This window comes from Magnolia sinica, chromosome 7 (assembly GCF_029962835.1).
Source record: "Magnolia sinica isolate HGM2019 chromosome 7, MsV1, whole genome shotgun sequence".
In the NCBI taxonomy this organism is placed as follows: Eukaryota; Viridiplantae; Streptophyta; class Magnoliopsida; order Magnoliales; family Magnoliaceae; genus Magnolia; species Magnolia sinica.
This window is the reverse complement of record NC_080579.1, coordinates 95470044-95485166: the sequence shown is the minus strand read 5'-3', so window position 1 is coordinate 95485166 and position 15123 is coordinate 95470044. Positions and strand designations below refer to the sequence as shown.

Sequence of the window (15123 nt, the reverse complement as noted above, 5' to 3'; positions counted from 1 at the left end):
TGTTCAAGTTACATTAGTAAATAATTATTACATATTTACCAGTATTTAAAAACATACAAGTATTTACCATAATGATTTAAAAAGCAAACGCATGTAAGTCTGTGTAAGGTTGGCCCACCCAAGTGCTGAATCAGACTGGTTTTTGGGATCCATGCCAAGTAAAGAATGGTCTACCTGATGGACAGCATGGATTCCGTGCACGGTAGTTACCTAGGCGACACAAGTGTTTTCCTGCTGGCAGAGCTTGATGATGTATACAACCATTTCCAAGAATTTGTGCGCCTATCTCAAGATTAGCTCCAACCTAGGATGGTCCATAAACCAAATCTTTACATAAATTCAATTTCCTAAATATGAGATTGTAGGAGAAAACACTGAACGCTTCTAGTGGAAACATTCAACAGTTCAAATTCAAGAAACAGATGCCCATCAATTATCATTTAAGATTGCTGCGGTTAACGTGATTTTGAGAAGATGGCCGATGGGACCCACCTTTTAAACAAATTAAACCAAGGGTTCCACGTACAAGTTCTTAAACATCAACCATTATATTCTGCCCGAGTATCAAATAGTTCCTAACATACAGAAAAAAAACTTTGATACTTTGGAAGGAGTGATCACTCATTAAAAGGCACTTGGGATGGGTCCCTACTCATGACTTAGGGGTAGAATCACGAGAGTTTTAACGCTAAGGTCATGGGTTCGAGGACCCACTGTAGTGTGTGTGCGTATGTCTCAAAAAAAAATTGGGAATTGCATATGTGGCATATATTAACTTAAATCCAACCATCAAAATGTGAGAATGTGGGAAGCGGATTGGACAGTGATGCCCACCTTGAAACGTTCCTAGGGCCCATCATGAGATTTATTTGAGATCCAACCCGTTAATAAGTTAACATAGACATAAAGGAAGGGAAAACATAAATATTGTAAATATCGGCTTGATTGGAAACTTTTGTAGAAGTTTTTAACGGTGACATTCAATTCTCACTGTTTTCGGCGGTGGGTCCACTCGAGCTTTCGATCTGCCTCATTCTTTGGATCATGTCCTAAAATGATCTATCCAAAATGATGGACAGTGTGGATATAACACATACATTATGGTGGGGCCCATATAACTTGGTGATCACTTCAACAGTGAATCTTGCTATTCAACCTGTCAGTAGCTGATCCATGTCCCAAAATGTGGGTCCAAATTTTATTATTATTATTATTATTTTTTATGGCTCCGGATGGCAATTAACAATCACAGTGGGCTTTGAAAAGTTTCAAGGGTGTTTGTCATTATAATTGCTGCTTAGTGCTTCCTATGGTGTAGTCCATATTCTGCCTCATTTATAGGCTCATATGCTAAAATGATACAGAGAAATGGCTGGCTTGTATCCCTATACTGAGAAATGGCTAGGCAGTGTGGATAAAACCCATACCTGTTTCAAGCTTGGGATGTGCATGTTAGAAATTCAATAGACAATAGAGGATATAAGAAAATGATTAGAACTATCGGGTTCAAGGATCGACTTGAATAGTTGATTTCTCAAGACAGATTTGTTGTGCTTTTTCTGAAAATTCCAGCAAGTGCAAACGAAAGAAATCTACAAATTGTCTTCAGGATACAATGAACTCTCAATCCAATTTTCAACACGAAAATTTGCACATTTAAGTGTTGAACAGATCTCTAGTTTTGACACCGATATGCCTTAAAACATTCAGAAAAAACTCAGTAAGAGATTAGATCGAGAATAATTGCATAAAAGATGATATAATGTTAAGGATTAAGAGTATATTTTTTTGGATTATAGTATCCATAATTTATATCAACTGAAAGGTTATGGATTTCTTCCTGAAGAGGTGCTAAAGAGTCTCTTTAAGAAATCCATACCCATTCATAGTAAATAATTACCTTTTCATGGAAAGACATGACTCTATGTCCTATAACAGTTATTTTTGTACTTATTCAGACAGGAGTAGTTATCTAACAAGAAAAACTGAATCCACATAAGCGACACATGATATAGGTGTCACATGTACAATCATGTCACAATTACTTTTAATCAACAAAGATCATAAATCATCAGGATAAACCCTCGTTCAATTCCAATTATACCATGGCAAAAAAAGTTTGTACCATGTGCCAAAAAGACTAAGGTTCTTTTTGCTCCTTGAGACGATGCGCCTAATAAAGCGCCAAAAAGCGCCCAAACAACCTTATAGCCCACGCCACGCGCGTGCATGCGCGGACGGTGCGAAAGCAAAAATCTATTCTCCTACCAACTGGCTATACACATTATTTAAGGAAAGTTTAAATAATTAATATATTTATTTACTTTCTAAAAATAACTTTTATTTTTGAAATTTATTTTTATTCTAAAGACACAACAGTACAGGGGTATGCCCCTTCCAAAATGTGGTTCTAGTTTTTTTTACTGCTCTTAAATGAAAAACTACATCAACAATCAAAATGTGGGTCAATTTTTTTAATTTATTTTTCAATTAATTAATTATTTATGGCTCTTAAACAAAAATTTACATTATCAAACCATCAAAATGAGGGTTCATTATTTTTATAGCTCTTCAATAATTAAAAAAAAAAGAAAAATTATTATCAAACCATCAAAATGTGGGTCCAGTTTTTTTATGGCTCTTAAATGAAAAATTACATTGAATGAATTTTTTAACTTGGATGGTGAAATGAAATAGTCAATCATTTATCTAAATTTGTTCGATTGTCTATCTACAGTAGTCATGCGACTCGGGTGGTTTAGAATGACTTAAATACCACGTTTACAACTTATGGCTGCTTGAGTATCACCAATTAAAGTCCGCTAGAGCATCAAGAATCAAGGCCCGAGTTTCCTTTTTATTGGTTACTAATGGGAAGCATCCCTGTTTTGTTTCCTCATCAGTATATGTGGGCCATGGTTGGTTTATCCAAACCATTGATCTGAAGCCCAAAATCTCTGAATTGTTAAGATCCAAACCATCAAATCTTGTCTTTTATGCACCAAATGTGGACCGTTATTGCTTCTTTTTTTTTTTTACTCCCCTTAAGCACGTACTTACACATCAATACTGAAAAGTTTAAGTGTTGACCAAATGAAGAGATCTTTTGGACCTCATCAGCTCAATGGCTTGGCCCCACGTATACAGACTCGCACCAAAAAGCAGGGAAGGCTGGGAGCGGATTAGCAGTTACCGGCTAACAGCTCAGTAGGTGTTACCCTTACCGTGTGGGGCCACCTTAATAAATGTGATTCATATCCATGCCGCCCATCTTTGTTTTTTTTTTTTTTCAGCTCGCTTTAGACCGTCATCCCAAAAATAAAGCATATCCAAATCCTGAGTGAACTATACCACTGGAAAAAGTGGTGCATGACCATTAAAAGTTTTGGATCAAGCAAATCTTTGTATTCTTCTTTCATCAAGTTCTGTTACAGTGGACCTTGGGGAAATTTTTAATGGTGAGCATTTAATCATAACTGTTTCTTGTGGTGTGGTCCACATAAGGTTTAGATGTGCTTAATATTTTGGACCATATGATAAAATGAGGAGAAAAAACGAATGAATGAAGTGGATATATAACATATCATAAAGGTGGGCCCTACCGTGAGGGTAACACCCACTAAGCTGTTACCCGAGTAACACCTAATGCGCGGCCGGGAAAGCCGGCCTATGAGAAGGTTTGGACTGCGCACTAATAGTTTTGTGGCGGGCCCACCTAGGTATTTATGTTACATCCATCTGATATGCCTCATCGGGACGTAAGAAATAGCCAAAATTTGGAATATTTTCAAACTCAAAGTACGCCATGCAACGTGAAATTAAAGGATTTAGATATGATTTTATTTTATTTTTTTTGGGCCCGCTTGAGTGTTGAATTAGCCTGATTTATGGATGCTGGGAAACAAGGGGTGGTGTACCTGATGAACGGTGCTGATTTCGTGCCTGCGGAAGGAGAAAGTTACAGTCAGGGTAGCGGCATCCAGACCCATACGTGGGAGTGCATGTATTCTAGTGATTCATGGTGGGCCTTATTTTCGCTGATGTGTATGAACGATTTCATGCAGATGAAATCCACCCCGTCCATTAGGTGAGTCGCCCTGTGATTCAACGGGGCAATGCCGATTCAACAATTAATGGTGTATACCATGCGAAACTGTTGAGATGGGAAGTCCCCACCATTAAAATCGTCCTAATTGCGTGTGGGTTCCACTGTCGTGTGCATGTACCATCCAGTCCACTCATTTGACGTTCCATACCAGCATGAATGGAAAATAAGGACATTCCAGGACGCGTGTGGGCCACGCCACGTGAATCCTGGTGACTCCTACACCAGTAGTGTTTAAACTATGTGGGGCCCACTATGATGTATGTATTTTATCCTCTCCGTACATCCAATTTTCAAGCTCATTTCAGTGCATGTGACAAAAAATGAGGCAGATCCAAATCACATGTGGACCACACCACAGGAAACAACGAGGAGAATGGTGTCCACAGTTGAAACCTTCACAGGGACTAGTGATGTGTTTATTTGTCATCCAACCGGTTAATAAGGTCACAGGGATTTAGATGAAGGGAAACACAAATATCATCTTGATCCAGACTTTTCAGCCCCCGGTAAGCGTTCAATCCCCACCATTTCATGTGGTATGGTCCACTTGAACTTTGGATATGCCTATTTTTTTGGATCATGCACTAAAATGAGCTGGAAAATGTATGGACGGCGTGGATAAAACACATACATTATGGTGGGGCCACATAGCTTTGCCACCAGCTAGCTGGCTGATGTTGGGATCACCAGCCAAACCTTTTCCCCTCTTCTACGCAAAGGAGAAAGAGAGGAGAGAGAGTGGACGACAAGAGGAGAGAGAGAGAGAGAGAGAGAGAGCAGAGGAACGATGGCGCCTGAAATTGAAGATGGAGATATTAACAATGAGAAAAACCCTCCTCCTTTGGATGAAGACGACATTGCACTCCTCAAAACCTACGTACGCTTCCAAAATCCTAAATCATTTCATTGTCTTTGTAATCTTCTTCTCTTATCTTTTCATCGTTTTTAAAATCTCGCTCTCCTGTTAGGATTAGGTTTTGATTTTCTTCTCTTCCGAATCATGAAGCTTTGATTTACTTCTCCGAATTCGTACTTGTTTTTTATTTTTTTATTTCAAAATTAAGCGTAGTCGATCTCAACCGATACTGATACTAGCCCTTGATCTGTTTTTAGACTGCGAAATCCTGGCTTTAGGTTGTTGTTTTCGCAGAGACTGATTTAGATTGTAGAAATTCTGGTGATTTTGCTTGTTCTTGGTGGTGTCCTTTTGGAATAGAAATTTCTTTAGTTTTTTTTTTTTTTCCCCTACTGTTGATCTGTATTGATATTGATTGTGTCCTCAGAATGAAATCTTTAAAGAAATAGTAACTTGAGTTTTGGATGGCGGATTCTGTTTCTGGATTGTGCATTCTTCTTCTTATTATTATATTTAAAACAAGACAGGAAAGAACTACTATCTATCAAGGCAATTGACAAGAGGGTTCGGTATGCAGTGCTGCCTTTAGCCCATGGAATCACACTCCATGAATGAAGAAATCACACTTCATGGAACGGTTGTGCTGCCTTTAGCCCATGCCACAACCGACCCAGATTCTGCATCGACAACTAGAGGGCCCTCAAAATGTCACTAGGTGATCTGTACTTTGATTCCCATGAACTCCGTGTAACTGGAATCACTATCTATCACCGGTCTGGAAAATACAGAAGGAGATCTCACCTTTCACTAGGTGAATGAAACCACTTTGCTTGAACAGGGCCTTCCACTGAACTATCATAAGATTTTCAATGGAGTTGGCAGTACCCATGACATATCAAGTAAATGGATAAAAAAAAAGCTCAAATTTCCCAAGCTGTTTCGCAATTAATAAAGATATGATCAACTGACTCCATATCCTTTTGATTGGCCCCAACTCATTAACCTTTTTTTTTGTTTTTTTTTTGTTTTTGAAAGATGAAGCAATTTATTAGGCAGAGCCAAAAAGGAACAAACTATACAAAAGAAAAGAAAACAAAGAAAAGAAAACAGAAAGCTCAAATACAACAGACCCAGACAACAGACTAGGCACACCTCTAAAGAGAAAAACCAACTACACCACACCCAATCCCTCGATTCATTAACCCTCTAAACTAGTGCAAAGTTTATATCGTCTGGGAACTGATTTTGTTGGATGTGGAATCGCTGCAAAGCAGCCTAATGCTGGGGTATGTCATGGATGGACCAATGGTCAAACATTTCATTCACTGGATGTTTCTACCATTCAATTGGTCATTCAGATGGTAATGGATTTTGAAAGAAATGGTAGCTATAGTTGTCCTTAAAAGGCATTTCAGCACATGTTATATTTGAAGAATTTCTTCCATGTAAGCGCACTGCATGCAGTTCAATTTCTTGTGGGGAAGGCCCACCACAGCAGCTTGCTGCTGGGGCCCTCAAGTGTTGCCATTGTGTTGCACTACAACATGGGCCCGGCACACCCCTCATTAAAAAAAAAAAGGAAAAAGAAGAAGGAAAAAGCACACGAGCACACACACACACACACACACACACACTTAATACATTTTCCATTTTCCCACATAATCTATTATTTATAGATTTGGATCTGTGTGACGTTGACTTATAATTCCTTTTTATTCTAGCTTCAAATGCATTGAGCTTTTGCTTCTTTGTTTCTTTCACTTTGTTGGTTTCTTTGTTTCTTTCACTTTGTTGGTTATGTGGGTTAATGGTGTTGTGTTTAGTGTTCGATAGTGGCCGGCATTGTGATTTTTGATATTTGGAATTGTTTAATGGCAGGGCTTGGGACCCTACTCTGCCAGCATAAAGAAAGTGGAGAATGAAATCAAGGACATGGCCAAGAAGGTCAATGACTTGTGTGGTATGTTTCTTGGTTTTACTTTTGGCACTTTTTTTTTTTACTAATGACATTAGAATGAATAGGGAACATGGAAGATCATTATGTACTTAGTTTGTGGTTGAGGCATTTCATTGTGTCAGTTGATATCATGAAGTTTCATTGCAAGTAGTTTCTACGAGGCACTTCTCCTTGTCTCCATCATTATCGGCTTCTCTCAGCATCTGCCCCTCTATCTTCATTATAACACTTTTTGAATAGGAAGATTTTGTTTCATTTAAACAATAGGAATAAAAGAGTCAGACACTGGGTTAGTTGCACCCAGCCAGTGGGATCTTGTTTCTGATAAACAAATGATGCAGGAGGAGCAGCCTCTTCAGGTAATCTTTAAGAGTGCTGGCTGTTGTTGTGGCTATGAATACATTGCATGTTGTTCGACCTTACATGTGTGTTTATTCATGTTTTGAGCAGGTTGCAAGATGCACAAAAATAATAAACCAGAACTCTGATGATGCAAAGTATGTAATAAATGTTAAGCAAATTGCCAAGGTATATTTCTATGCAATATTTTGTTATTTCAGGTTGGTATAACTTAAAGAAACTTGGCACATTTTGATGGACCTAATTCTTTCTGGTACCTGCAGTTTGTTGTTGGTTTGGGCGATAAAGTTTCGCCAACAGATATTGAAGAAGGCATGCGTGTCGGGTAAGTTAAAATTTCCACTTTATAGTTTCCTTTCTTGGATTTAATTAGGATGTTTCATTGATGATAAGACATGCAATTGCAATTGTCATGACTATTACTCTTTTACCCTGGTTATGGGACCAGCCATGGTAGAGGCACACATTGACATCACTCGCAGCACAAGCCACCACTTATTTTTGAAAGATAACAAGAAACTTTCATTGAAAGGCGCTGAGGCGGTGCCAAAAAAACATACACAAGCCAAACAAGGTGAATGCTTCTCATAAGGTCCACCACTTGTAATCGCAAAATTAAAATCCCAGTGCGGAGACATAAAACTGTACCAAAAATGAAAACTGAAAATGAAAAATCAAGGTGAATGCTTCTCATAAGGTCCGCTTTATTAAGAGTAGAATTTGATAGATTAAAAAGTGATCACCAAAATCAACTCATCATTACCAAAAATAAAAATAAAAATCCTTTACGTATATTAGTTTTGAAGGCAAATCATAATGCAGTGGCATTTTCACACCGGGCTTGAGTGGGGTAGCCCGTGGGATGCGGGGACACACTCGGGGTGGGTGACCCATGTGATTTGGGGCCCATAGGGGAGATCTCGTGTTCGAGACTCCTCACCAGGGGTGATTAATGCGCATTTCACACCGAGCTCGAGTTGGGTAGCCCGTGGGATGCGGGGACACACTCCGGGTGGGCAGCCCATGTGATTTAGGGCCCACGAAGGGGGTTCGGCCGAGGTCCTAACCCATGCGATGTGGGGCCTGGGCTATGAGATAAAAAGATTAATTCGCTATACTCTAACAGTTCGAGCTTTTAGAGCAAGTGGTTAATTGTCTTGCATCAAATCAAGAATGCATTCAGCTAATGCTTTCGAAGTAGAAATTACATTACACTATTCTGAATATTGGACTTTGGTTAAGTAGATGATAGTTGACAATTTAAATTACTTTCTATCAGTGTCGAAGTATCGGTATTGCTATGAGTTTTGCTGGCCAGAGATATGGAAACAATATTGATATCACCGACAACCAAAAATGCAGGGAAACATTAGAGAAACATGGGGAAAACAGTGGATTTTTTTAGCAAAACTTCAGGAGATGCCCCAAAATACACATTTGCATATTTAGGAATAAAAAAATTGCAAAAAGAATACACACATAATAAGTTCTCATTTAATGGGGGCCTAAAAGCATACATTGTCATAAGAAATTAGTCCAACCATCCCATCTATCCATCTAAACAGTCATTGAAATTTTAGAATATCGACAACATATGATATTTTGCCGAGAAATCATCAACAACTGGAAAGGAAAAGAACTCAATGTCTCCCATGTTGTGATAACGATAATATCATCGACAAATTGAACATCGCATACAACCATGTGCCTATAAAAAAAAAATATGAAATGAAAAATTTTAATAAACAATTTTTTGGTGATATTAATACATTAACGACATTATCAAAATACCACCGATACACTGGCGATACAAGCGACACCTTTACACAGTGAAAAATATTGGCAATACATTGGCAACAACGATACATTTGGCAATACAAGTGACACCTAGAATTTACACAGTCGAAAATATTGCCAATTAATTGGTGATATGAATACATAGGCGATACTTGCAATACATCGCCGATACCTAGAATTTTTATACTACCAGTGTTATTGGTATCACTACTTGTGTTATCGATATCACTAAGCTGGAGATAGCGATAATATCGGGGATACTTTGAACAATGCTTTCTATTATCAATTGTTCACACTGAGAATGGATTGTCATTGATTGATTACTGGACTTCCTTCTTTTTTTTCTTTTTCTTTTTCTGCGCATGTGTGTGGATGGTTCTTGTTTTGATAATCATCTGCTGTATCTGATGATTGTGTTTTATGTTGCAGCGTTGATCGAAATAAATATCAAATTCAAATTCCCTTGCCTCCGAAGATTGATCCCAGTGTTACCATGATGACAGTGGAAGAAAAACCGGATGTTACATACAATGATGTTGGTGGATGTAAGGAGCAGATTGAAAAGATGCGAGAAGTGAGTTATGAGTATTTTAATTCTCATATGAGAATGCTTTTGTATAAGCTTTTCCCCCAATTCTAGGATAAGCACCTGGCGGACCCAGTGCTGTAAGTGTGATATATAGCATTCACATTCACAAGTTACTAAGGATATTTGTGCATGTGTTTTTTTTTTTTTAAAGATCCATACACACATACCAAGACATTCAATGTTATTATGTAAAACATCAATGATCAATAATGTTTGTGTTGCCACTTGATCTGTCAGTGATTGAACTAGTCATAGTTTTCCCAGTTAAAACTGATAACTTGAACTAATGTATTAACATTCATTCTTTTGGTCTATGCTTCTAGCTACATTTGATTGCATAAAACATGATTCTTGCACCTTTTTCTGTTTGTACCAAATATCTTGATTTTGAATCTCCTTATAGTAGCACTAAGATAATCAACGTCAAAATATTATTTTCCTTTCAGTGTCTCTTATGGGAACTTCATTTAAAAAGTCATGGATGTTGGTGCTCTAAAGATGCTCACTAGCACAGGTCTTCCTATGAGGTGCAACGTTTTTACCTACAGGAATTAAGCCACTAGTACTACGCAGAATCTTGTCAGTCTTCAAAGATCAAATAGTACACTTTGCAGTAATCAAGTATTCTCCTGTTCAAAGAAGGATTTGATGTGTGAAGTTTGACATGAAGATTGTAAGAAGCATAGTTCACTACTGGGGCCTAAGACACCCAAGTCAACTTTACCCAGTCACTTGGATAATCTAAATTGAAATATTCTTTTCATCTTCAATGTCTCTTATGTGCATTTCCTTTAAAGATCATGGGTGTTGGGAGCATTTATCTATCTCAAAAGATGGCCACTGGTACAGTTACAGATCTTCCTTTGGGATGTTCTAGACAAGATTTTAACATACGGGAATTAAGACGCTATTGCTGCACAGAATCTTGTCATTCTTAAGAAAAGAGCAAATAATACACTTTTAAGTAATCGAGTAATCTCATGCACAAATTATTTGATGTGGAAACTTTGACATGAAGATTACTGAAAAAGCATAGTTCTCAAACCGGGCTGGTCAACCTAAATCTCACCCTGGCTGGGTCGGGTAACCAGCCATTCCTAGTTTAGGGCAAGTTTCACCCTAGTTTTCCATGCCCATGCCTGGTGTAGGATCAGAATCACTTCAGATTCGTGAATCCTGGGGAAGAAGAAGAATTGCGGTTTTGTTTAATGTTCAAAGTTAGTGCTACAGTTTGATAGCAAGATATGAGCTTCCACTCGTTCACATATTGAGGCAGAAATCAGTGAGCTCCCAGTGAGTTAAGGGGTGCATTTGGTCATTACTCCCCAATGTAGAAAAGGAACAATTTTTTGCTGAATATTTTCTCACCATGGTTTTGTTTCTAGACAACATGAAAATTTTAGTGTGGTTGTCTTTACCAGGGTACATTTTCCCAGCAATGATCAAGCAGCCACTATTTTTTTATTTTTATTTATTTATAGATACCACTACAGGTGTACTTTGCCAATGCCAATTAGTTGGGATAAGGCTTTGACAATGATGGTGACTCCAGGTAGTACTTATGTTTCCTTCTTGTTGTGATGCTGTCTTCTTTTTTTTTTTAAAAAGGTAGTGGAACTCCCCATGCTCCATCCAGAGAAATTTGTGAAGCTTGGCATTGATCCTCCGAAGGGGGTGCTTTGCTATGGTCCTCCAGGAACAGGCAAAACTTTACTAGCTAGAGCTGTGGCCAACAGAACTGATGCCTGCTTTATTCGTGTTATTGGAAGTGAGCTTGTTCAGAAATATGTTGGAGAGGGGGCCCGGATGGTTCGTGAGCTTTTCCAGGTTGCTACTATGACATTTAATGAATTTATTAGCAGAGATTAGAAGGTTTTCTTACAGTTAGTTCTATTCAGATTCTCTGCTAGTTCATTTCGGCTGTTACCATTTGCCAATCTTTTTTATGTTCTGTAGATGGCACGTTCAAAAAAGGCTTGCATCGTCTTCTTTGATGAGGTGGACGCAATAGGTGGTGCTCGGTTTGATGATGGTGTGGGTGGAGACAATGAGGTCCAGCGTACAATGCTTGAAATCGTGAATCAGCTCGATGGCTTTGATGCTCGAGGAAACATCAAAGTTTTGATGGCAACAAACAGGTTAGCAGCATTTGTTGTCACATAGCCTTCTACTTGTTCACATGTTTGCCTAGATCACATATTATTTCTTCTATTTGTTCACATGTTTGCCTAGATCACATATTATTTCTCCTGTATCCTGCTGTCAATCGTGCGAGTACTTTGTCAAATTTCTGATGAGTGTACGTGCCTAACACTGATGCTGAAGTGTGCATCTGCTCTATCTTTCCAATGGCAACTTTATTTTCAATAGGCGTGTCTGCATTAGCTCTTTCCCATGATGCCATGTGTTTCTACAATTTCTCAAGTACTGTAACCTTGTTGTTTACAGTCATGGTCTGTTGTAAATTACGGTTCTTGGGTGGAGCTTAGTCTACCCCAATTGAGGAAGAAAACTGGATATTCCTATTCCAAGTTTTCAATAGGATCTTGGAATGATTTATAGTCTGAATTCTGATGAATACTAATTAAAATCACAAGTTTCTCTATGATCTGCAGGCTGATGATGCATCTTACCACCCGTTTGCTTTTTTTTTTTTTTTTTTAAACTTTTTTGCTCTATGCATTTCAGGCCTGACACACTAGATCCAGCATTGTTGCGTCCTGGACGACTAGACCGTAAGGTTGAGTTCGGTCTGCCTGATCTGGAGAGCAGGACACAAATATTCAAGATCCACACACGGACAATGAATTGCGAGAGAGACATCCGGTTTGAGCTTCTCGCTCGCCTCTGCCCCAACTCAACGGGTAAGCAAATGATGCCGAGAGCCCCTCTTACTGTTTTCTACCACGTTACTGTTTCATAAAATCATTTGAACAAAACAATGTTATGTTGTATGCCTCGACCTATTTATGTTGGACAATGCCTTGACCTCTTGCTACCAATCAATTCGTCAAATGCATGATCTTGTTTACCCTATTTAAGGGAGTCTTTAGACTTGCTTTCTTGTACGTTTGGTTTATCTTTCACAACAAATGCTTGCAAAACTTTTTGTGAATGCATTGGGTGTGAGCTTGATCCTTGGGCAAGACTTCTATTCTAGTTTTACACAATTTAAAAAATGGTGCAGAAACATGTCGTGGTTGTACTTTCCAATCCAGACTGTCCAAATCGGTGACCCAACTATAGGTGGTGTAACCTAAAAATTTCACTGGGAAGATAATATTAGCCATCTGATTTTTCCCTTTTAACTTTAATCAAACACTTAATGGCCATTAATTGGGTGGTTAGCATTGCTTGGTCAACGTGATTTTGGCCATTAATTGGGAGATTAGCATTGCTCGATCAACATGATTTTGGCCATTAATTGGGTGGTTAGCATTGCTTGGTCAATGTGATTTTAGAGAGATGCTCCATTCTCTATGGCACCCACATTTTGGATGGTCTGGATAGCTGTACGTCAGAGTGCCACCATTAGAAAAAGGCAAAAATGTTGAGGATTTCCTGCACCATTGGAAGTACAAGATGGTCTTCAGAGTATCAGCAAGTACATACAACTCCCGTGAACAATAGTTTGAGCTCAACTAAAAATCTTCCATTTTCAACACCAGAAATGGCATCAATTAGGTCTTCATTCCTGTGCCTGCAATTTTAGATCAGAAGACTCGACAATTGCATTCATCCATCAAATCAAAAAATCAATAATAAAACAGCCTCATAGAAGACACTTGCATTTACGCAGTGCTAAAAAGTAGAAACAGGGACTAATGATCCTTGTATTTGCATGGGGGTAGTGTTGCTACCCATGCGGGACATGAACAAAGGTTCCCTGCTCTCCTTTCTTCCCCATCCTATTTAAGCCAACAAGCCCAACACATTCGTCTTCAATGTGTTATCTGCAAGAGAACGCATGCAGTCGTCAATCTTATTACCTCCCATTTCCAGCCTTTCTTCCATTAAAGTTTCCTGCATTCTGGTCCTTCACTTGCCGCCAAAATTTCCATTCAACTTTTTAACTTTGGTTATGGATTTTTTCAGGGGCAGACATCAGGAGTGTATGCACTGAGGCAGGGATGTTTGCTATCCGAGCGAGGAGAAAGACGGTGACGGAGAAAGATTTCCTTGATGCGGTCAACAAGGTCATCAAAGGTTATCAAAAATTCAGTGCTACTCCTAAGTACATGGTCTACAACTGACAGAGACCATTTACTGCCTTCCCCTGGCCTTTCATGACTTGATCCTGGCCGGGCAATGCGCTGGCAGCCATTCATCGGTTGCCACATGGGTTATTTATAACACAACATTCCAATATTCTTCTAAAATGAAAGAGGGGCCTCGCCTTCTTCAGCTGGTCATGTAATTTCTTCATTGTTGTTCTAAAGCAGATGGAACTTTGGTCTGCCTCTGAACTGGCAGCCCCAAGTTTATAAAGGTGAAAGAACTCAAAATAGCTATTTATTTATTTTCCTGGATAATCTTTGGTGAATCTGTCATCTGCATCATCAAATTGGTTGCCATGGCCATTAAGGCAATGTGATCACTATGCCACCGTAATTGCATGGATAGGATGATGCCTTAGAGCAGTTTGTTTCTTTATTGCCTGTTTTTGGATGGTCATCACAATTTTCTGGCAGCTATCTACATGTGAATTGTGAAACCCAGATAGAGGCGTTCTGTTCCTCCACCTTTTGGGCTTTGGCCCACCCAAGAATACTAATGCAACTGCCTGATGCTTGAATTTATCTATTTTAAGAAATTAAACTGAGAAGAATACTATACTGTACTATTGATTGTTTTGGAAGTTGGAGAAACTTTTTGCCAGCATTGCTTTCAGATATTGAAGAGCTCAGCTGCCGGCAATAAAGAACTTTTTGACACTGGCTGAGTGATGAATGATGGGCAGGCTCTTAGAAATTACTTGGAAATTGCATGAGTGACATGCAAAATTTAAATTAAAGTGTACATTCTAGATTATGTGTCTCAGTTCACATGTATCACGAACAAAATTCCCTGTTATTTGCCGAGGTATGTGATATTTGGCTGTGTTATGCTTGATCTGCAGGCACTCAGAAATGGCACAAGTGGCATATATTAACTCAGGGTTAACCTAGTAATTCTGGAACCCACTCTCACTAAGCCACATTCTCAAGATCCAACCTCTGATTCTTGGACACCTTATTTCTTGAAATGAGACCAGTGGATGTTTTTCATTTTTAGCTTTCCAATAAATGCCCACCAACCAATTCGGTAGTGTCAAAGTATCTCTTTGATTTATCTGATTGCAGATTAAAGTTTAGATGATGATGATGAATGATTTAAGGTTTTCTTACTTCAAGGCATGATTAGCATAATTTATGGTGAGGCCTGCTCTCTCGCTGCCTGAGCGGAAACCAAAGAGT

The 15123-nt window shown here is 38.7% G+C and overlaps 1 protein-coding gene across 1 annotated transcript; it reads left to right on the top strand.

Moving 5' to 3' along the window:
- The first annotated feature begins 4816 nt into the window (after positions 1–4816).
- On the top strand, positions 4817–14320 carry LOC131251821 (26S proteasome regulatory subunit 7-like). Its single transcript, XM_058252782.1, has 10 exons — positions 4817–4985; positions 6843–6924; positions 7189–7280; positions 7372–7449; positions 7545–7606; positions 9508–9652; positions 11276–11494; positions 11624–11805; positions 12356–12531; positions 13763–14320. The coding sequence occupies exons 1-10, from the start codon at positions 4896–4898 to the stop codon at positions 13918–13920; spliced, it is 1284 nt and encodes a 427-aa protein (XP_058108765.1). The 5' UTR covers positions 4817–4895; the 3' UTR covers positions 13921–14320.
- Positions 14321–15123: the final 803 nt, after the last annotated feature.